This window comes from Lissotriton helveticus, chromosome 12 (assembly GCF_964261635.1).
Source record: "Lissotriton helveticus chromosome 12, aLisHel1.1, whole genome shotgun sequence".
In the NCBI taxonomy this organism is placed as follows: domain Eukaryota; kingdom Metazoa; phylum Chordata; class Amphibia; order Caudata; family Salamandridae; genus Lissotriton; species Lissotriton helveticus.
In genome coordinates, this window is record NC_136073.1 from 654,352,789 (window position 1) to 654,376,024 (window position 23,236).

General features: G+C 44.0%; 1 protein-coding gene across 1 annotated transcript in view; it reads left to right on the plus strand.

The window, feature by feature from the left end:
- The window catches only part of LOC144798568 (C-signal-like), a 262,513-nt gene that overhangs the window by 51,157 nt on the left and 188,120 nt on the right, over positions 1 to 23,236 (plus strand). Inside the window, exon 3 of the mRNA XM_078669514.1 lies at positions 1,447 to 1,634. Within this exon, the coding sequence (XP_078525640.1) occupies positions 1,447 to 1,634 (188 nt within the window). The remainder of the gene's footprint in view (positions 1 to 1,446; positions 1,635 to 23,236) is intronic.

Here is a 23,236-nt window from a genome sequence, read left to right on the forward strand (position 1 = left end):
TGTTGCTGATATGCCCCTTGGTGCGCAATTTGCCTCTAGTTTTGGTGCAGCTCTTTCTTGCTTCCTCTGACTTTGTAAAAGTTCAGCTGCCTTCCATTTTCCCATTTGTAGAGGTCACAAACAACCTAAAAAAAATGAGAAACGGGGCAGGGAGGAAGGGGTAAATGAACAATTGGCCTAGGTGAATGAGTCAGTGTTTGAATAAGTTGAGTCTTATGGTCAATATGTGTACTAATTATAGGGACTCCATCCCATTGGGTGGAATAAAAAGACTTACCACAAACAGCTATGTCTTAAATGGGTTTTGCCTTATTTACAAGGCGCCATTAAGCCACTTAACATGGCTTAACGCTGCCTTGTAAATAAGACACCCTTCATGCTATACTCAGCGTGAAAGGGGCTGACAATGGGTGTTGTGATGGGCGTTCTACAGTAACACCCATTGGTTTTGACGATGCCCCATATTTATAAGGGTGGCGTAAATATGGGGCAGCGCCAGAATTAAGAACAGTGTAAACCTGGTTTTACCCTGCTGAGATGAGAAGAAATGCTTTATTTCTCCTCATTTATGCTATTTCCATGTGTTCGGCAATGTGTTTGAAACAGCAAAACCCATGAACGATTGTTTATGTGCAGGAAGGTGTCCCTTCCTTCACAGAAATAATCATTAAAAACAAAATGACGAGTTGCAACTTCTATGTGTGCTGCAGAAACTACTTGTGTGCTGGCCCTATTTGTGTATAAACCCAGGCTGTGATTAATAAAAACACCAGATTAGGCCAATGCATAAACATTTCCTTGTGATGTATTTCTACCACTAGTTTGTATGGGCATTCTAATGATGTTGGAAACTGTACTTTAATGTCAATAATTAGTGCAATCTGTGTCATCTTCCCAATCTCATTCCTACATGGCTGAATAAGGGCCCCAGACATGTATGCCTTCGTGTCGTTATATTTCGTCTAGATGTCTATGTTATTAATCTGAACCTTAATAGTTTCAAGCACAGTATTATAAGTTGACTATATATGACTTGATCAGATAGAAATTATGATTGCTTTAGATGTTCAAGGCATCTGCAATGAGATTGTAATTGTTTATTAGCACTACCTGTTGCTTACATAAAATGCATGAAATATTGAAACATCTATAGTTGGAAATTTCATTCTAAAAGAGCAATCATTCTGAATATGGCATACCCAGTCTAATGGGAAAAGCCTGCGAAAACAAAACCAATGCTTGCATAGAAAGTTCCTCATGGTACTTTCATTAAATATTTTACTTTTATGGATAAGTAAAACTAATTTCAACCCATTCAGCACCTCGTGGAACTGTATGGCTCATTGCTCAGGAGAAAAACAGAATTATACTTGATGTCATCATTTTGTTCGGAATACACTATTTATGGGGGCCTAGTTTTACTGATTTCATGCTCTCTTTTTGTAGAAGCTACTGACCCTACAAGTGTCAACAAAGCCGCAAAGGAAGTAGAGGCACACCTCAAAGGAGCTGGTCTAAATGTGCTTATCAACAATGCCGGGATCATGCCTCCAAGCACCCTTGAGACAGTGGATGCCGAGGACTTGATGCATCTGTACACAACCAATGTGGTTGGCCCCCTGTTGGTGACCAAGGTAGGACTACACCAAAGAACTGCTCTTCTTCAAAAGGTTGAGGAAAGGGTTGAAGATCTATTTTGAAAAACAACTTTGCTTTCTCAAAGGCTGTTCTTTAACCTGAAAATAGACTTTAAGTCAGGTAGGGGAATACCAGGTTCAGATGCTTTTAACCCCATCAGCCACTGCCCATCCCTCCTTGCAGTGAGGAACTGATGTTCACACACATCTGCTCTGCTTTGATCCAGCATGTCCAACAGCTCGGATCCACTCATTGCAGATCAGTGAGGTCTACGGCGTCCAATTTTCTAGGGCCCAGGCTCAGTGATGATGAGACTGGGAGGACTGAGGCATACATACAAATTGTGAAAGGGTTTTAAAGCATATTTGTATTGCAAGGGTCCCCTTCCAACATAAAACCTGTTTGACAGAAAACCCATACCCTTGCACTATGGTGCAAGTGTGTCTCATTGGTCACTGCATCCAAAAGTGCACCAGTGCTGGGGGAGAGAAAAACAGTACTATATTTTTGTAGATCAATGCTGTTTTTGTCTTTCCATTGACACAACGACTTTGGTTGCTGCGCTGCATTGCACCAAATATTAGTAAATCTGCACTCCGTTGTGAGTGAAGGCCACAGTTCATTATGGCTGAAAAAATTTGACCTACTCAAGTACTTACTATAGGGAGTCCAGCTGTCATTCCGACTACATACACATAAGCCACAACTTATGTTGCATCTCGGGGTGAAAGTTAGACTATTGTAAGCAAACATCTGCCAAAAATAGCGGCAAGGTAGATCTTAACATTGTTTTGCCAACATGGACTAAACATATCATAGCGGTCTCCATCAGCTTCTTAAAAGATGTACCACTCAATAGGATGTTCACCAGCATTTAACACGGAAAGTAATAAAGCCAAATAATGCTACGTGATATTTGTGAACATCTATACAAGCAAAACATGTTCTTGAATTATGCTTACCCCTACCGTTATAAAATCCATACCCCTATAATAAAAAAAATACCAACGAACGTCCTTAAAACAATTGAGTTTTAAGGGGAGTTAAGCTTGAGTTGGATCTCAATTGTTACAATTGCACAAAACCTAGTAACACATGAAATTCACAAGTTAAGGTGCTACCATAGGCTTATCTCCTACCTCTCTCATACTTTCTTTATAGCATCAAACATTTTCATACATAAAGTAGATGCTGTACAGCGTACATTGGTGGTATGATATTCACAGCAGTGATGTCAGAGGAGTGGGACAAGAGATGTTGTAGCCCCCACTTCTTTGCCTGTACAGGCATGGCGCACTGTTTCTGTTGTGTTCCTCTTGGCGCCTTCTCTTCTCCTCCCACCAGGCTTGTTACAGTGTATCGCCAGTACGCCCTTTTGAAAGGGGGTGACATGTCGGCAGGCCCAAGAGCACGAGGGACACCATTACCAGTTCTAGGACCTCGAATCAGCCAAACAGCGAGATATTTAGGACAAGTCTAATACTCAGTGAAGTAAGGAGTACAGTCGTACTGGCTGGGCGAATTTACTGTGGTCAGAAAACACTCGCTTCTGGAGGAGGAAGGGCAGTCAAGGTAAAGCTCTAATACTGCAATTAGGTTACATAAACTCTTTTCTCAGAGCAGAGTCATCACATCACAAGCCAAGAGGGTAACTGAGGGAGCCACTGGGGGAGCTGTTGAGTGCACTTTTTGGGAACTAATAGAAGTCTTGTTCAGCTTACACTGGTATTTCTAGATCTCACAGGGGATACTGTGAAATCAAGAACATGGAATGACAGTAAGCGAGGAATTACAAAACAGGTGATGTTTATTTTCTGAAGTACAACAAAAGACCCAAGCCACATATGTCATCTTGTCATCCAGGGAGCTTCACATAGAAACCTGAACGCTTTAACATTCCAAAGCTTGTCAAGGAGCACAAACAATTATCACAAGCAGGGGAGGGGTGAAAGGGATAAACAGAGTACCTCTACATCAGAAGATACCACAAATACTCTCCAAGTTCTAGATGGTCTTGATACTATTCTTACTAAAGGAACAAGCTTGGAGACTGCCCAAACTGCTCTAGTGGACGGAATCTCCAAGGTGTTGATTGACCGCGCCTGGAGCTTATCTCAGATTAGTGGGATTGCTAGGGCAGGCAGTCAATGGTGGTGATTAGCAACACAAGGGCAAGCATACTGGAGGCACTGCTGTTCTAAACTCTGAGAATGTAATACCCATGGAAACATATTGGCTTGGATATCTGGGTCCAGCAAACTCCTCATCATTAGCTGCTATTGCTAATATTGTACTTTCAACCTACATCGGACGATACCACACATCCCCCTCCTTTACAACAGAGCAAATGTGGAAGAGGGTGAATGATGGCTACATTTATTTGTCACAATAGATAAAGCCCTGATAGACAGTCTTAGAAAAGAATATAAACTAACCTTACATATTCGTAAAAATGCAATTAAAGCAGAGGCCTGGGACAGCTTGATGTCCAAAGAAGTTTTAAGAGGCAGCTCAAAGTTTTGGTTAATTGTAAATAGCCCACTGCTCTTAGGGGAAGAGAATGGTATATTGGAAATTAATATCCCAGAAGAAGAGTGGCTGACCCACTTTGAAAGTATATATGCGAGTAATGAGGTATTTGATCCCTTTGTAGCCCCTATTAGCATCCCCTCACTGTGTCAGGATCCTTCCTGGTAAAGGTCCAGTTAGGTTTCCCAAAACGAAAGAACTGAATTGGAGTTTAATTCCTTCTTGGTCCAGAGCATGGAATTCACGGAATTCCAAGATGGCGGCCGGAGCAGGAGAGTTGCCAGTCTAGTCTCTTTGGACTTTTCAGAGCGGAGTTCAGGTGAGGCGCGCGCTCTATCAGAGCTGCGCACTTCACCGAGAATTCTGCCCCAGTTAGTCGCGTTTTACTTAAGAGCTGGAAACGTTAGTAAGAACGTTTATTTTAGAGTTCCAGAGTTCGTAGGAATAAATTACAGTATAGTCATAGTGTAATCGTCTCAGAATAAATATTGCCGCATATTCAAGAAACGACGTGCTGACAGGAAAACGGCGGCGGAGAGACTCCGTCACAGGTTCATCTTTGTGGCTGCAGCAACCGCTTCAGGAACCTTCGTCTCGAGGAGAGCAGCGAAAACCAAGAGCTAAGTTATAGATTAAAAAATAGAACAGCTCACCTTATTTGATAGCGCTATAAGTACAAGACTGTGCCAAATTTGATAAGTTAAACTAAGACAATCGTTGAGACTTTTTTGAGCTTCAGTTTCTGTTACAGTATATTAACAGAAGGTATATTCAAGTGAAACGTTTATGAGTTAAGGTTAAAACTACAAGTTGAAATACTAAGCAAGAAAAGAATTGCGCTTACCTGAAGTTTAGTGAGACTACATCACTGGAACAGGAAGACTGGTTTCCCTACAAAAAAGAAAGACAAGTTACACAGAATTCCATTAAGAAGATGTCAGCAGACATTCACTGGTAGGTCAAAAGAGAATGAGAGATAGGGTCTCTTTCTAGGAATTAGAGAATAAACAATCTACTGTTTTGCAGGTGAGGTTCGCACCAACAAATTACAAAATAAGAAATAAGAATAGAAGACAAGGAGCTGCATATAGTGGTAGGTTAATAGGTTAAAACTATTAAGTACCAGAGAGTAGTTAGAGAGTGATACTAATTGGGTTTATTTGTTTCAGTTAATTTAACACAAGTACGCAGTCCAGATAAAAAGAACCACACAGTTGAAAGAAGAGTTACAGGTCCTCACAGGCCCTTGGGTACGTAAGAGTAAAATAGCAGGAGTTGAAGGTAGAGCAGGAAGTTATAGTAGAATAAAATATTCTTGTATGTGTTTAGTATTTACAGGAGTCTATATCAGGCTGATTAAAGGCCAGCAGAAGATTCGTCGGAGTACCAAGGAATCTGGACCAGTCTCTTCTGTGCCTTTCTTTTATTATGGTTATTTTCTCCACTTTTCCCCTTCCCTTTTTCTGATTGCTTGGAGTTATGATTTCACTCTGACTCCGACTGATTGGAGAAAGGGAGTTGGAAAGTTAGCATCATCTGTTCCGTGCAAGTCGACATAGAGTCAAGAAATTGGAAGTTCGTGGAGCTCTGACAGAGTGAAGTGCCCACATTGTAAATTTGCACCTGAACAGAATGGTTGAGGGGGTTAATCTGCAGACCTTAGGAGCGGTATTAGATGCAATACAAAAAAATCCCTGGACACTGCTACTTTGGACGTCCCACGTATAGGGGACAGCACCATCCCGGTTCTCCTATACGCGGACGATGCCGTCCTACTAGCTCGCACCCCGATAGGCCTACAGAGACTATTGAACTCCTTTGGGGAGTTCATGGACTCTTTAGACCTGGTAGTTAACATCGCAAAATCACATACTATGTCCATGGGTTTGCGCAAGAACAAAGTGAGAACTTTTTACTGTAAGGGAGCAGAGGTTACAAGGGTGAGGGTTTTAACCGACTTGGGGGTTCTGTTTGATGACAGATGCCCCTGGACCCCCCAGTTTTTAGCAAAAAAAGCTGCACCAGGAAGATCGACATCGGCAATATTAAGTTTTGCACAACGGTTAGGGGGAAGGCCGTGTGAGGCGATTCTTTCGATCTATAAAGCAAAATGCCTGGCAATAGCGCTGTAGGGTGCAGCTATATGGGGGTATAAGCAAGTGGATGAGATCCAGAAGGTGGAAAATAAATGTTTTCGTTCCCTTTTATCTATTCCCTAATCCACACCCACATTTGCTACCCACCAGGAGCTGGGAATGGGGTATCTTTGCGACCTCATTAGCCTGGCCCCCCTCATTTGTTGGCTAAAAACCTGGTCCAACCCAGAATTAATTTTAAACCATCAGATTTTAAAAGATTGTGTAATGCTTGAAAAGTGGAATGAAATACAGTGGTTCTTTTATATTAAGACAATGTTTCTGAAACTTGGTCCCCCAGAACTTTTTGTAAAACTGGAGGGTATTGTCAAAGGGGATATTAGCTGGGTTAAGGAGCAATACCTGTCCTTAAGGTCCCAGGAACGGGAGGGTGAGGAATTAAAAAAAAAACATGTTAGGGCTCATTTCCTATTAATTACTTCTCCATCTATCGAGCCCTACTTAAAGCTAGTAACAAGGCCATACCATCGCTGGTTACTAACTAGATTCTGCTTCAAACAGATTCATCTTTTATTCAGAGATTTTCAAGGTTGGAGTAAGCCTGAGAATGCAGCACTTTGTAATTGTGACAATAGCTCAATCCTAAATACCATGCATTTTATGTTCTTTTGCGGTTATTACTATGAAATTAGAAATAAGTATATAACACCGCTATTAAGAGGGAAGGGGTTTTTACAGGCTAAGCCTACTCTATTTTATTTACAACTGCTGGATAACCCCCGGAACATTTTTAATATTGCAAGTTTTCTTGTAGTGGCCGTCCGGGCAAAAAAATTAAGAAGTCAAATTACCATTGAACCATGAATTTCTCAGTTTTTAAATTGTAATCTTAAACTGCTCTGAATTTGTATTTTATTAGTAATCACTAATATTTGTATTACTTTAAATGTATTCTATGATGTGTTTGACTTGAATGTGTACTTTTATGATTTTAATTAATCGATTAAAGTGGTTTTGACTTGACTTGACTTGTCACGATAGTGTTCCAAATATTTCGGGCGGCGAACCTTTCAGCAACTTGCCCTGAGAATGGAGTAGGCCTGCCTGGAACACCCCTATTCTGGCGACCTAACACGACTCATTTTCCCAAAGGGTTGTTGGTGTCTGCTGTGGGAGTAGTGTACTTGACCACCCACCCCAGGTTCCAAATCTTCCCTTCTTTCGTTTTCACAGCATTCCTGAACAACTTTACAATTTTGGTAGGCTCAGAAAATTCGGACCAATTCGCCCTACCCGAGGATGCTTTAATTTTGGTAAACATCATTTACAACGCGGTGTTTACACCGAAGTGCCTTTACAACTATGCCATTACAACGCAAGTCGTTACTACGACTTGCGCTGGATGGCGCTGTTGGGCAAGGAATGTTGTAATTTTATATTCCAACCCCTTGCCTACTGTTACATGGACTGGTGTTGGAATATAAAATTATAATATTCCAAAATCCGCGCCCTCCAACGCAAGTCGTTGTACCGACTTGCGTTGTAATGCCCGCGTTGTCAAGTACCGCGATCTTTTAGATCGCGTTGTACTGACATACATCCTTAATTTTAATCAGATCACCCAACAGGAATCCCATGTCTTTGACTGCATGTAATCTATCAAATCTGGTTTTCCTATCCATCATGGTCTTAGAGTCTCTGTCCCGCCACTGTGACTCTTTAGAGTGACCATACCAACCTTTGTACCTCTTCATCCACCCTGGTACTATCCTTGAGTTGGGTTTTCTAGCTTTGAATAATTCAAAAGGTGTCATGCCTGTGGTTTGAGGAGGGGTCAGTCTGCAGGCTTCTAGATGTTTCAATACCTCGTTCTTCCAGCACAACCCACTTGCCCTCACTAGTTGGATACCCTCCGTGATGGTCTTGTTGAATTGTTCGACCATCCCATCTGTCTCTGGGTGATAAAGTGCACTAAGCTTGTGTTTTACCCCATTGCACCCTAGGAATTCCCTCATCTCTTTTGAGTAGAGTTGCATTCCATTGTCCCTCAATAAGCTACTTGGCAAACCTTTCCTGATAAACACTTCTAGTAGGAAGTCTATGATAGTTCTTGTGGTGATTTCTGACACAAACCTTTGTTCGGGCCACCTGGAGTAAAGATCTATGAGTACCAGTATGTAAGGTGTGTGATGTTCCCCTGATAAAAGGACCCACTATATCAAAAGCCACATCCGCCCACGGGCCTAAAGGAAGAGACCTAAAGTGCATGGGAGGTGTGTGATGATTTAAAACCTTATTGCTGGTGGAGCATGGTACATAGTCTCCTATTTTGCTTTCGATTTCAAGCTCCAGGATGGGCCACAAATAGTCTAGATGCAACTCTGTTTGGTTTTGGTAACTCCCAGGTGCCCCTGGACTAAATTGACCAAGCTCTCTCTCAATGGCTCAGGAGGGACCAACCCTGTACCCCTGAAAAGACAATCATCGGCAATGGATAGTTCGTCTCTGACCATCCAGAACAGTCCTAGTGTCTCTTCCCTCTTGTTTTTGTCCATCCAAACACCCTTCGTCATACCACACACCCTCTGCAGGAGCACGTCAGCTCTCAAGGCTTCCTTCCAGCGTCCTTCTTCTACGGCTCCTTTGGTGACAACACACACGTTCTCCGCCTTCATCTCCTTGTCTCCCTCATCTTCCTCACATTCTTCTCTCACCAGGCAAGAGAGGCAGTCGGCTGCAAAGTTCCTCACCCCAGGCACATATTCGACTTCAAACGTGTACTCTTGGCCCACCGTCTGATTCTGCTTGAGATCTTGAGATGGAGTCTAGCCCCTTCTTGGTGAAGACTTCGACCAGAGGCTTGTGGTCTGTCCTCAGTTTGAACTTCATTCCCCACATGAAGTCTATGAATTTGTTAACGGCCCAATGTGCTGCCAAAACCTCTTTCTCGATTACCGAGTAGTTGAACTCTGCCTTGCGTAGCGAGTGTGATGCAAACGCTATTGTTTCCTCTCCACCTTCTCCTACTTGCATCAGAACAGCTCCTAATTAAGTATGGGCAAAATTTGCAAATTTGTGTTACGCGAATTCGCTTTCGCGCGAATTCGCGTAGCACGAATTCGCAAATTTCGCCCATCCGCAAAATCCGCACAAATTTGCAGGTTTTTTTTGCGTGTTCGCAGGGCTTTTTGCGTGTTCGTGGGCTGCTTGCAGCGCATCGACCGCGAAGTTACCCATGCGGTAGTACATGGGCGTGGCCATCTTGTCCGCATTGCGTATTTCCGTTTCCGGGCACTATTTGCATGCTCGCGTTGTGCGCGGGGCGCGATTACGTGTTCGTGTGCGTTTTTGCATGCTCGCGGGGGAAATATCACGCGAACTTACCCACGCGGTCCTCAATGGGCGCGGCCATCTTGTTTTTCATTCATTGCTATGGTTCTGGGCATGCTTTTTCAATCCTCCCCTAATCTTTGCAATCCTTGGTTTCTTTGAACTTTTTTTAATCTTTTTTACTCATTATCTATCCCTCTCTTTTTCTACATCTATATTTTGTTTTTTTCTACTTTTGGTTACTTTAAAGCTACTTTTTTTAACTCTTTCTTTTCTTTACTTTTTCCCTTTTCTTTCCTACTTTTTTTTTCCAGCTGTCCAGGACCATGGCAAAGGGAGCCGAGAAGAGCAAGGGGAAGGGTCCTGCACCCCGTACTCGGCTCCCATGCGGGCGCTTAAGGGGGGAAGCAGTAAGAACCCAGAAGATTTTCAGCGCGGTGCGGCAGGCAGCAGGCTCGGTGCCGGGTACGGGCTCCGGGAGCGTCAAAGGCTATGGGGGGAAGTGTGCCGGGCCATGTATTGTGAGTCTGGGGACCGGCGCACCTACAGCCAGGCGACGCACCAGTGGTCCGACGTCCTGGACCGGGAACACAACCTGCTAGGTGTCGAGATCCCTGGGCTTGGTGAGTAGTAGTAGCTATTTAATCACTACTCTATTTTCTCCTGCTCTATGTTATCATATTGCAAATGTTTGTTTTTTCTGAAGAGCAAGAATGCTGCCGATTACATTGCAGGTAAATTATGTTTCAAAAGCTTCTGTGATTGCAGGTGCTGGCCTGCTCACTGGCGGTGCTACTATGCTTACTTGTTTTTAATTTTGTGTTCATTTGGCCTGGGTGATGATTATGTATCAGTGTACTTTACAGAACTGCGGAATGCTAGACATTAGAGACTCAAGTTCAGTCCTTCCTTTGTACTCCTGCCACTAAGAAGAGATAGTGGTGGTGATCATGACAGACTGTGTCTGTCAGTTCACGTGCTGCGGAGTGCTGCCTCCCAGTCCTAGTAGAACCTTTTTGTAGTTGGTTTAGTGAGTAACATAACTTTCCAAGTAGATGGTCCGCGAATCCAGCAAAATCCCAGTAGACCACATCAGATAGGTCAATAAATTTAGTGCAATTGTTGTCTATTTCCCCGAAATAATTTGTTATTGTTTTATTTAAATGTTTGATGTGGTTGACAACAATCATCCATGTGTGTGTCTTTCTTTCATGTTGTACATCAGCTTCCCCCAGGGGCAAGGGGACACAGGAGGAGGTAGCGGCGCCGGTGGAGCAGGGACAACAGCAGGAAGGCCAAGATCGGTCCGGCGAGGGCTCCTCTGCTGGACCCAGTAAATATTATTTCATTATACTTCCCTATCTTTTACAGCACCTGTATTTTTTCCAAACGTTCCTCATTCTATTTTTTCCTAAATCGTCTTTGATCTTCTTGTATACTAGTATGACTCCCTGTGGTACTACTAGATTATTATTAGTCTGTCTGTGTAGCTAACTAAGCTTGCACAGTTGGCAAAAGGTGTTAAACAAAACTCCTATTCTATTCAGCAATAGCTCTATGCACACTGAGTGCAATCCTCTGGGTTGTTCTTAATGTCTATTGAAGTCTTCTAAATGTTTATGCTTTGACAATTCCCAACAATAAAATGTCAATGGCCACCAAGAATAAGATACTAGTTTACTTTTTGATTGGATAGGAGGACAATCCATACTACTATTGTTGCAGGGACTATTCTGCACAAACAGAACTTTGGACAAGAAATAGGGCATTGGTTATAAATTATAATAGGCGCAGTTAGACTTTCCACATACCTCAGTCATAACAGAAGTTGAACCCCCAATCTCCTTACTGACTAGCTAGTGTGTCAGGGTCATTATTTAGCTCCCGAATGCAGCGATGATTGATCCCCAATGATTATACAACCCAGGACATAAGACTATGGAGTCAGAGTCCCGACCTCTCTGAGCCACGGACTCATGCTTGCAAATTGCAAACCCTTTCGCTCACTCACTCATGACCAAAAACCACAGAGTCTATATAAGTTTTAAAGCTTTATTAAAAGTAAAAACATTTATTAAAATCAACTTCATCATATAAGATAAACGGTGAAGGATTCAAAACTGAAAAGTGGCTGATTTTACACATTAATTGTGGGAGAGCCCTCACCTGGTTGGAACTTCAAGTCTTCTTTGTGGAGATGAATCGTTGCTGACTCCAAGTGATGATGATCTGATCTTGCTCTTGTTCTTAGAAGGGAAGCTTCTGTCTGTTTTGAGAAAAATGGTGCGTGTTAAAAAGCAAGCATTCAGCAGTTGTGCCAAAAAGTGTAGCAAGACATGTTAAGGCTAAGCATAAATAAAAAAAAACCTTCCCTGAAGAAAGGGAAATTTGTGGTTTAGAGACTAGAGAGTCACAAATTATTAAATGTGTTTATGTAGTACTAGTAACATTTTTTCATTCCTAGACAAAATGGGGAGTGGTGTACATGGCATCTAAGAATATGAAATGTATTTTCTAGGCGGAACATCGGCACAGCCATCCACCATTGCCAGCGCCAGCGCGGAGGTGGGCACTCCTGGGGCGGAGGCGGTGGAATAGCCATCGGGAACTGCTGTGGGGGATGCCATGGTAGTGGCGGGCAGTGGTAAGCTATTATATTCCTTACTTATTGAGATTGCAGACTGCAGAGTGTACTATCTGCACGGGTGTATATGATGGACAGTAAAAGTACACTTTACTGTTAAGAAGACTTACAAATTTAGAAGTAAGTTTTTGTCAACCAGGTAGAAGACATTCACCCTTGACTTCGCATGAGCAATAGCATTAGCAGCGGGAGTTGACGAGTAACCAATGGCCTCCTCTAAATTTGACTTCAACTCAGCTGTGAAAGTTTTATCGAGAAGCCAAGTCAGATCAGAGATGAACTTGATGGATGGGATGAACGAAAAGGGAAAGAAGGGAGTAAGGAAGGACGAGCGAGTTAGTAATGACTGGCAAAGAATAGTACGTGTTTTTGAATGCTGCCCGAGGTGGCTGGGAATATGATGCATGGCCGGTTGAAGGCTGAAGCAAGGATGGGTCAAAGGAGAAAGAGAAGAGGACTGCCTGGGTGGGTGAAACAGAAACTGTATGTGTGCGCAATATATTCTTTGGTTCAAATTCAAATGCAAGTCAAGCACGGATGCATGGCTGGCGATTTCCAAAATAAAATAAAAAGGTTGTTTTTCCGTGAGAAAAACTAATGTTTGTCCAGTTCAGACATTAAGAAGAATGATTGACATTTACTTTGAATGGATGGATGCCTGGATCATGGTACTATCTTACTCATAGATAGCATAGGAGTATGTAGACAGAGTAGACGGTCACTGGATGAAGTAAGTGTTACTTTCAAGAGTATTTAAAACCGCACCCGCACGTCCGTTCCAGTGTAGCAAAGGCGAGGAAAAGAAGTTGTAATTTTTCAGAATACTACCATGACTAGTAACAGTAGTTTGCATGCACAGCATATATCCTGCCATTACGGGGGCCACTCACTACCTCTGTTAATAATTTTATTACAATTCTGTCATTAATGTGTGGCCTATCAGTGTTCACTCAATAAAAAACAAAGCATCCCATATGTAAGCAAATATCCTGTGAAGGGATAGATAATCATATTATTTATCTTCTTCATTTTCTAGTAGTCATTGGCACTGCAGGGTGAAAGTTAAATTAATTAAGCAGTAGCCCTTGTAACAGAGTATGGCCATTGCCACCCGTAATAGAAAAGTAAGAGCTTCACCACCTGCATGTACTAGAGTGGTACAGTAACGCAAGTCTGTGTCATCATGGCTTGCGCCTGTTTTTCTCGGGTGCAAGTTGACTGTGCTGGCATTATGCCGGCTTCCAGAAGTTTACGTACCAATTTCGCTAAAAAAGAGAACAAGAAGAAGAAGACTGGTGTACTGTCTGAGTCTAATGTAGTGAGTCCATATAGTGCTAGTAGAATTGATTCCTGAAACTCCCACTAATGTTAGAGCAGAGGCCGACGAAGTGGGAGTTAGATAGATACAGGCCACAAATGTTATGTACTGTGCTTGCAAGTTGCTAGTGCTAATGTGACACAACTTTCTGCTGAATTATTTTGTGTTAATCTTAAAGAGCATTGGTTACAGTATGTTTTTCTTTCTTCATATAGATGCTCCTTCCAAACCAACACGGAAGGAGCTGGCTAGACGGGCCCAGCAAAGGAAGCTGGAGGCGATTGTCGCCGAATATCGGCGGCTGGTAGCCCAGGAGGAGGAGGACACGCAGTCTCAGCCCACAACATCCACCACGACAGCTGCATCCTCCTCCGCGCACCCTGGGTCAGCCAGTCAGTGCAAGCCTCCAACGGTACGGAGCCGTGGTACCGCAGCCACCCTCCACCGCCAAGCAGCCAAAACATCAACTGCCCTCCACAGCAGGTGCAAGGCACGCATCCACCGCCTAACCCTCAGGGTGTCCAACCTTGAGCAGGCGATGGAGAGAGTTAAAATCCTGCTCAAGAACCTCCGCAGGGAGCAACGAAACCACCTGGCCAAAGGACACCACCGGCGGCAGTAGAGGAGGAGAGACTGTCCCTTGCCCCTTTTTTAAAGACTTTTGGGGGGGGGGGGGAAATTGGGAGTTGGATGATTTGGACTTTGGGGACTTTTTTATTTCACGGACATTCTTTGGGGTTAGGGAGGGGGGTGGGTTCGGATCTTGCAGGATAGTTTATTTTTGTTAGGGATAAAAATAATTATTTACTTTCAACTTAAACATAGCATACGCGTTTTTACTGTTTTGCGGGGGAGGCGGGGGTGGTTAACTGTACATTTGTTTTCCTGAAACTTAACTGGCTGCTTGATTCAAATTGTCCAAGTAATCGCCCAAATGTTTACAAAAGTAAGTGCCACTCACAGAGTTAGTGAATTCAATTGTCCTACTACTTTACTAGTACTACCGTCAGTCTCTCCTCTCTCTTCCTACTCCATTATTCTTCCTCCCCCAAATGCTTATCTTACCTGTGATTCGTGTTTGAGAATAGGGCTAGGCACAGGGCTGGCTGCATGGCAAATGGCGATTAAGGTTGGCAATCCTGGGCGGATGAAATGGCATCGTTGTGGTGGTAGTAGTGGTGGTACACAGTGGCAGTAGCAGCATATGATAAAAAGAAAAGGAAACCTTGAGTGGCCTGAGCAGAGCATTAGAACAGTACAATAGATAGCACAGTACACAAGAACAGTGCCATAATTTGGCCTAACAAATGTTAAAGTATTCAAAGTATAACTACTAGTTGCGTGGAGTTTGGCTTTGGCTACTACAAGAAATAGTACTGAAGGTGAAGGACACAGCAGCGTAATCATTCGCCACGTGTAGGAGGAGGATGTTCTTGATGATCAATCCAGTTGATGGCGCCCATGAAAATCAGATTTGATTTGTAAATAGTCATGGGTCTGTGTCAAGCTGAGTAAGAATATATCCTCGGATTCCTTCACCAGCCTTGAAATCGATTTTCTGTTGCTTTGACCTTATCCTCCCCAGCAAGTGTGTGGAATTATTGTTGTCATTTAGTCACACCTCAATGAAAACCAATGAAAAAAAGAGGGTTAGGGTTTGAAAATTGGATGGGAATGGGGTTTTTTGGGAAAGTTTTGTGGAGAGAGGAAAAAAAACCACAGCATGGACAAACAACAAATGAAGATAAACAAATCTTTGGGTACGAAGATATCCATAAATCTTTTAAGGGACATAAAGGAAGTACATGCACTACTGCATGCATGAAGTTGATTGCTAAATGGATGGTTAGGTTACTTAAACTAAGTAGTACTTTCTACAACTTACTAACTATGAAGAAACAATGTGACAGTACAGGGCTGCAGTAATTACGCAATTTCACTTGCCTATCTGCCCTCAGACATTTAGGTCATGAAATTGGTTTAAAAAATAGCAAACAAAAACATATACAATGGCTGGAGGGATGAATTTGAAGCAGAGAGCAAACAAATGCACAGAGTCACACTCATAGAAGTTCACAACAATAACATTATTTAAAAGATAAGGAGAAGTGAAGAGGATACTGTAACTGTATGTTATAGTTGTCCTGTTGAATTTGGGAAGTTGCGTGCATCCAGCCATTCCTCTTATTCGCGGTACTCCTCCACTCCGTCAATCAATCTTGGTGACCAGACACACTGTCCACTGCCTGCCTGGCTGATCGCTAATGGTAAGCCTGAGTTAATCGTTTTTCCAATCGCACAGGGTAAAAGCCGACCTGTAATTGTTGATGGAAAAACAGGAAGTGATATTAAAACACCACGGAGAAAAAAATATAAGGTACATTGGGGCATATTACCAACAAGTAGCGATATTTATCGCTAAATAGGCTTGGCGACAATTTTTTTATCGCTGCCTATCGCTGGATATGTTAGCGGAGAAAACATGCTATTAGCAACGTTTTTCTCCATTTTTCTTAAATATCCAGTGATAGTGGCGAAATGCGTGAATATCGCTGAGAATACAGCGATATTCCCGCATTAGCGACGAAATGCTCTTTGCCATGTTATCCACCTCCCATTGGATAACATGGCTAAGATCTGGTCTGAGCAGGCGTTGGTTTTTCGCGATAGCGGGAATATTTCCATCGCTACGTCTGTCTTGCTAATAGGCGATAGCGACGTTAGCGACTGCTTTCAGTCGCTAACAGGTTGGGTACGCCCACTTTGCATGTCAGTAGCGATAAATATCGCGGGCCCCAAACCGCTCGCTATCGCCTAAATGCTGTCGCTACCATCAGTTAGCGACAGCTTGCTAATAGAGCGATAGAATTATCGCCACTTAGCGTCCGAAAACGGCCGCTAAACCGGCGATAATTGCCTATCGCCACCCTTGGAAATATGCCCCGCTGTGTAGTGCAAAAATAACACTTTTCGTTTCAGAGGCGACAGTATTACATACATATTTAACAACAAGGGGTGGTGATGGACAGAGTTTCTGAATTAAGCAGAATACTCTCACCCAGTCAAGAGATCAGGGCTAGATCCAACACCGTTTTTTAGCTCACTGCACCATCCCAGTTCAGAACCTGGCTATATGCAAATTAGTCTGTTCCTGTCCCAGTGCATGATGGGAACAGGGCAAACCAAACTACCAAGCCAATTCTTACACTGGGAAGGAAACAAGCTTCCGGGGACCGGTTTCTGCCATTTCAGGCGTCGTCGGCCCGGCTTGCTTGAATCCTGATGGTGCAATGAGCAAGGGACTCACATCTGAGTATACCCTTCCACGCTTAGGGTGGACAAAATATTTAACAACAAGGGGTGGTGATGGACAGAGTTTCTGAATTAAGCAGAATACTCTCACCCAGTCAAGAGATCAGGGCTAGATCCAACACCGTTTTTTAGCTCACTGCACCATCCCAGTTCAGAACCTGGCTATATGCAAATTAGTCTGTTCCTGTCCCAGTGCATGATGGGAACAGGGCAAACCAAACTACCAAGCCAATTCTTACACTGGGAAGGAAACAAGCTTCCGGGGACCAGTTTCTGCCATTTCAGGCGTCGTCGGCCCGGCTTGCTTGAATCCTGATGGTGCAATGAGCAAGGGACTCACATCTGAGTATACCCTTCCACGCTTAGGGTGGACAAGATATTTAACGACAAGGGGTGGTGATGGACAGAGTTTCTGAATTAAGCAGAATACTCTCACCCAGTCAAGAGATCAGGGCTAGATCCAACACCGTTTTTTAGCTCACTGCACCATCCCAGTTCAGAACCTGGCTATATGCAAATTAGTCTGTTCCTGTCCCAGTGCATGATGGGAACAGGGCAAACCAAACTACCAAGCCAATTCTTACACTAGGAAGGAAACAAGCTTCCGGGGACCGGTTTCTGCCATTTCAGGCGTCGTCGGCCTGGCTTGCTTGAATCCTGATGGTGCAATGAGCAAGGGACTCACATCTGAGTATACCCTTCCACGCTTAGGGTGGACAAAATATTTAACAACAAGGGGTGGTTTTTGTAATTATTTTGGCCACCATGAGTGTGGAAGGGTATGCTCAGACATGAGTCCCTTGCTCATTGCACCATCAGGATTCAAGCAAGCCGGGCCGAAGACGGCTGTAATGCCAGAAACCGGTCCCCGGAAGCTTGTTTCCTTTCCAGTGAAGAATTGGCTTGGTAGTTTGGTCTGCCCTTTTCCCATGATGCACTGGGCCAGGGACAGACTAATTTGCATATAGCCAGGTTCTGAACTGGGATGGTGCAGTGAGCTAAAAAACGGTGATGGATCAAGCCCTGATCTGTTGACTGGGTAGGAGTGTTCTGATTAACTCAGATACTCTGTCCATCACCACCCCCTTTTTGTAAGTATTACATACAAGCATCATTTCGAAAGTGCGTGCTCTGAGTCTCCTTTTCAAGGATAGTAATTAGTATGTATGGGCGAATTGTGCGGATCTGCAGTCCGCGAATTTGTGGTAAATCGCAAAAAAAACCGAATTCGCGATTTTCCCGCAAACTCGCAGATTTTTTTGCGATTTGCATAACTATTACTGGAGTACTTCCTAATGGCTAATCCAGTAAGTGCTACCTCGTTGGGTAAATGTATAGTGCTTTTCCTACACTACAGCTGCGTAAAGTGCCAGAAGAGTTGTCTCCAGAGACATCTGCAATAACGCAATACCGGCAATGTTAGCCTATGGGCCGAAATGCACCTTAGAAACAGGGCCAAATCACCTTTCCGCTCAACCTACGACCAAACTGCTGTTTAGACACAAAATTAGACCTTCCCAGCAGTGCTCCCAGACCTCTAAACCCACTCCCAAAAATCTAGAACACCCCCAAATAGCCCCCCAAAAACATGCAATACAGCTACGTCACAGAGGCTTAAGTTAAAATCGTGCCAAAACGTACTCTGAAACTAGGCCCAAAACACCGCTTTTCCACAACGGATTTTCTTCAAACCACTTGCAATCAAAAGTAGACCTTCCCAGCAGTGCTCCCAGACCCCTATATCCACCCCCACAAATCTAGAACACCCCCAAACAGCCCCCCAAAAACATGCAATACTGCTATCCCCAAAGAGGCCTAAGTTAAAATCGTGCCAAAACGCTCTCTGCAACTAGGCTCAAACCCCCCTTTTCCACCATGGATTTTCTTCAAACCACTTGCAATCAAAATTAGACCTTCCCAGCAGTGCTCCCAGACCCCTCAACCCACTCCCAAAAATCTACAACACCCCCAAACAGCCCCCCAAAAACTTGCAATACTGCTATCCCCAAAGAGGCCTAAGTTAAAATCGTGCCAAAACGTACTAAAAGTAGGCCCAAAACACCCCTTTTCCACCATGGATTTTCTTCAAACCACTCGCAATCAAAATTAGACCTTCCCAGCAGTGCTCCCAGACCCTTCAGCCCACTCCCACAAATCTAGAACACCCCCAAACAGTCCCCAAAAAACATATAATACTGCTATCCCCAAAGAGGCCCAAGTTAAAATCATGCCAAAACGCTCTCTGCAACTAGGGCCAAACCCCCCTTTTCCACCATGGATTTTCTTCAAACCACTTGCAATCAAAATTAGACCTTCCCAGAAGTGCTCCCAGACCCCTCAACCCACTCCCAAAAATCTAGAACACCTCCAAATAGCCCCCCAAAAACATGTAATACTGCTATCCCCAAAAAGGCCTAAGTTAAAACCGTGCCAAAACGCACTCTGAAAGTAGGCCCAAAACAAGCCCTTTCCACCATGGATTTTCTTCAAACCACTTGCAATCATAATTAGACCTTCCCAGCAGTGCTCCCAGACCCCTCAACCCACTCCCAAAATTCTACAACACCCCAAACAGCCCCCCAAAAACATGCAATACTGCTATCCCCAAAGAGGCCTAAGTTAAAATCGTGCCAAAACACACTCTGAAAGTAGGCCCAAAACACCCCTTTTCCACCATGGATTTTCTTCAAACCACTTGCAATCAAAATTAAACCTTCCCAGCAGTGCTCCCAGACCCCTCAACCCACTCCCACAAAACTAGAACACCCCCAAACAGTCCCCCAAAAGCATGCAATACTGCTATCCCCAAAGAGGCCTAAGTTAAAATCGTGCCAAAACGCTCTCTGCAACTAGGCCCAAACCCCCCTTTTCCACCATGGATTTTCTTCAACCACTTGCAATCAAAATTAGACCTTTCCAGCAGTGCACCCAGACCCCTCAACCCACTCCCAAAGATCTAGAACACCCCACATTACCCTCCCAAAAACATGCAATACTGCTATCCCCAAAGAGGCCTAAGTTAAAATCGTGCCAAAACGCACTCTGAAAGTAGGCCCAAAACCCCCCTTTTCCACCGTGGATTTTCTTCAAACTAATTGCAATCAAAATTAGACCTTCCCAGCAGTTCTCCCAGACCCCTCAACCCACTCCCAAAAATCTAGAACACCCCCAAACATCCCCCAAAAACATGCAATACTGCTAAAAACACCCCTTTTCTACCATGGATTTTCTTCAAACCACTTGCAATCAAAATTAGACCTTCCCAGCAGTGCTCCCAGACCCCTCAATCCACCCCCATAAATCTAGAGCACCCCCAAACAGCCCCCCAAAAACATGCAATACTGCTATCCCCAAAGAGGCCCAAGTTAAAATCGTGCCAAAACGCTCTCTGCAACTAGGCCCCACCATGGATTTTTTTCAAACCACTTGCAATGATAATTAGACCTTCCCAGCAGTGCTCCCAGACCCCTCAACCCACTCCCAAAAATCTACAACACCCCCACACAGCCCCCCAAAAACATGCAATACTGCTATCCCCAAAGAGGCCTAAATTAAAATCGTGCCAAAACGCACTAAAAGGAGGCCCAAAACACCCCTTTTCCACCATAGATTTTCTTCAAACCACTCGCAATCAAAATTAGACCTTCACAGCAGTGCTCCCAGACCCCTCAACCCACACCCAAAAATCTAGAACACCCCCAAACAGCCCCCCAAAAACATGTAATACTGCTATCCCCAAAAAGGCCTAAGTTAAAATCGTGCCAAAACGCACTCTGAAAGTAGGCCCAAAACAAGCCCTTTCCACCACGGATTTTCTTCAAACCACTTGCAATCATAAGTAGACCTTCCCTGCAGTGCTCCCAGACCGCTCAACCCACTCCGAAAAATCTACAACACCCCCATACAGCCCCCCCAAAAACATGCAATACTGCTATCCCCAAAGAGGCTTAAGTTATAATCGTGCCAAATCGCACTCTGAAAGTAGGCCCAAAACACCCCTTTTCCACCATGGATTTTCTTCAAACCACTTGCAATCAAAATTAAACCTTCCCAGCAGTGCTCCCAGACCACTCAAACCACTCCCAAAAATCTAGAACACCCCCAAACGTCCCCCAAAACCATGCAATACTGATAAAAACACCCCTTTTCCACCATGGATTTTCTTCAAACCACTTGCAATCAAAATTAGACCTTCCCAGCAGTGCTCCCAGACTCCTCAACCCACCCCCAAAAATCTAGAACACTCCCAAACAGCCCCCCAAAAACATGCAATACTGCTATCCCCAAAGAGGCTTAAGTTAAAATCGTGCCAAAACGCTCTCTGCAACTAGGCCCAAACCCCCCTTTTCCACCATGGATTTTCTTCAAACCACTTGCAATCAAAATTAGACCTTCCCAGCAGTGCTCCCAGACTCCTCAACCCACCCCCAAAAATCTAGAACACTCCCAAACAGCCCCCCAAAAACATGCAATACTGCTATCCCCAAAGAGGCCTAAGTTAAAATCGTGCCAAAACGCACTCTGAAAGTAGGCCCAAAACCCCCCTTTTCCACCGTGGATTTTCTTCAAACTAATTGCAATCAAAATTAGACCTTCCCAGCAGTTCTCCCAGACCCCTCAACCCACTCCCAAAAATCTAGAACACCCCCAAACATCCCCCAAAAACATGCAATACTGCTAAAAACACCCCTTTTCTACCATGGATTTTCTTCAAACCACTTGCAATCAAAATTAGACCTTCCCAGCAGTGCTCCCAGACCCCTCAATCCACCCCCATAAATCTAGAGCACCCCCAAACAGCCCCCCAAAAACATGCAATACTGCTATCCCCAAAGAGGCCCAAGTTAAAATCGTGCCAAAACGCTCTCTGCAACTAGGCCCCACCATGGATTTTTTTCAAACCACTTGCAATGATAATTAGACCTTCCCAGCAGTGCTCCCAGACCCCTCAACCCACTCCCAAAAATCTACAACACCCCCACACAGCCCCCCAAAAACATGCAATACTGCTATCCCCAAAGAGGCCTAAATTAAAATCGTGCCAAAACGCACTAAAAGGAGGCCCAAAACACCCCTTTTCCACCATGGATTTTCTTCAAACCACTCGCAATCAAAATTAGACCTTCACAGCAGTGCTCCCAGACCCCTCAACCCACTCCCAAAAATCTAGAACACCCCCAAACAGCCCCCCAAAAACATGTAATACTGCTATCCCCAAAAAGGCCTAAGTTAAAATCGTGCCAAAACGCACTCTGAAAGTAGGCCCAAAACAAGCCCTTTCCACCACGGATTTTCTTCAAACCACTTGCAATCATAAGTAGACCTTCCCTGCAGTGCTCCCAGACCGCTCAACCCACTCCGAAAAATCTACAACACCCCCATACAGCCCCCCCAAAAACATGCAATACTGCTATCCCCAAAGAGGCTTAAGTTATAATCGTGCCAAATCGCACTCTGAAAGTAGGCCCAAAACACCCCTTTTCCACCATGGATTTTCTTCAAACCACTTGCAATCAAAATTAAACCTTCCCAGCAGTGCTCCCAGACCACTCAAACCACTCCCAAAAATCTAGAACACCCCCAAACGTCCCCCAAAACCATGCAATACTGATAAAAACACCCCTTTTCCACCATGGATTTTCTTCAAACCACTTGCAATCAAAATTAGACCTTCCCAGCAGTGCTCCCAGACTCCTCAACCCACCCCCAAAAATCTAGAACACTCCCAAACAGCCCCCCAAAAACATGCAATACTGCTATCCCCAAAGAGGCTTAAGTTAAAATCGTGCCAAAACGCTCTCTGCAACTAGGCCCAAACCCCCCTTTTCCACCATGGATTTTCTTCTAACCACCTGCAATCACAATTAGACCTTCCCAGCAGTGCTCCCAGACCCCTCAACCCTCTCCCACAGATCTAGAACACCCCCAAACAGCCCCCCAAAAACATGCAATACTGCTATCCCCAAAGAGGCCTAAGTTAAAATTGTGCCAAAACGCTCTCTGCAACTAGGCCCAAACCCCTCTTTTCCACCATGGATTTTCTTCAAACCACTTGCAATCAGGTGGCCAGTAACTTGCTGACTGTGATTTCTTTTTTCAAGAAATCTTGCACAACAATGTTAATACTGTGCGCCAAACATGGCACTCTGAAATAGCCACCTTGCTGTATGGCCTTAACTATATTACTGCCATTATCCATGGAAACATAACCAATCATGCGATTTCTTGAATGCAGCCCTTCATAGACTTTCCTCTCAAACTCCTCCAAAAGGTTAGGTGCAGTACGAGATTTCTCCATGGCAAACATGACTACTGTTGCATGTTTCCGAGTAGCTTGAAAAATGGTGTCCGTGTCAACACCTGCTTTTA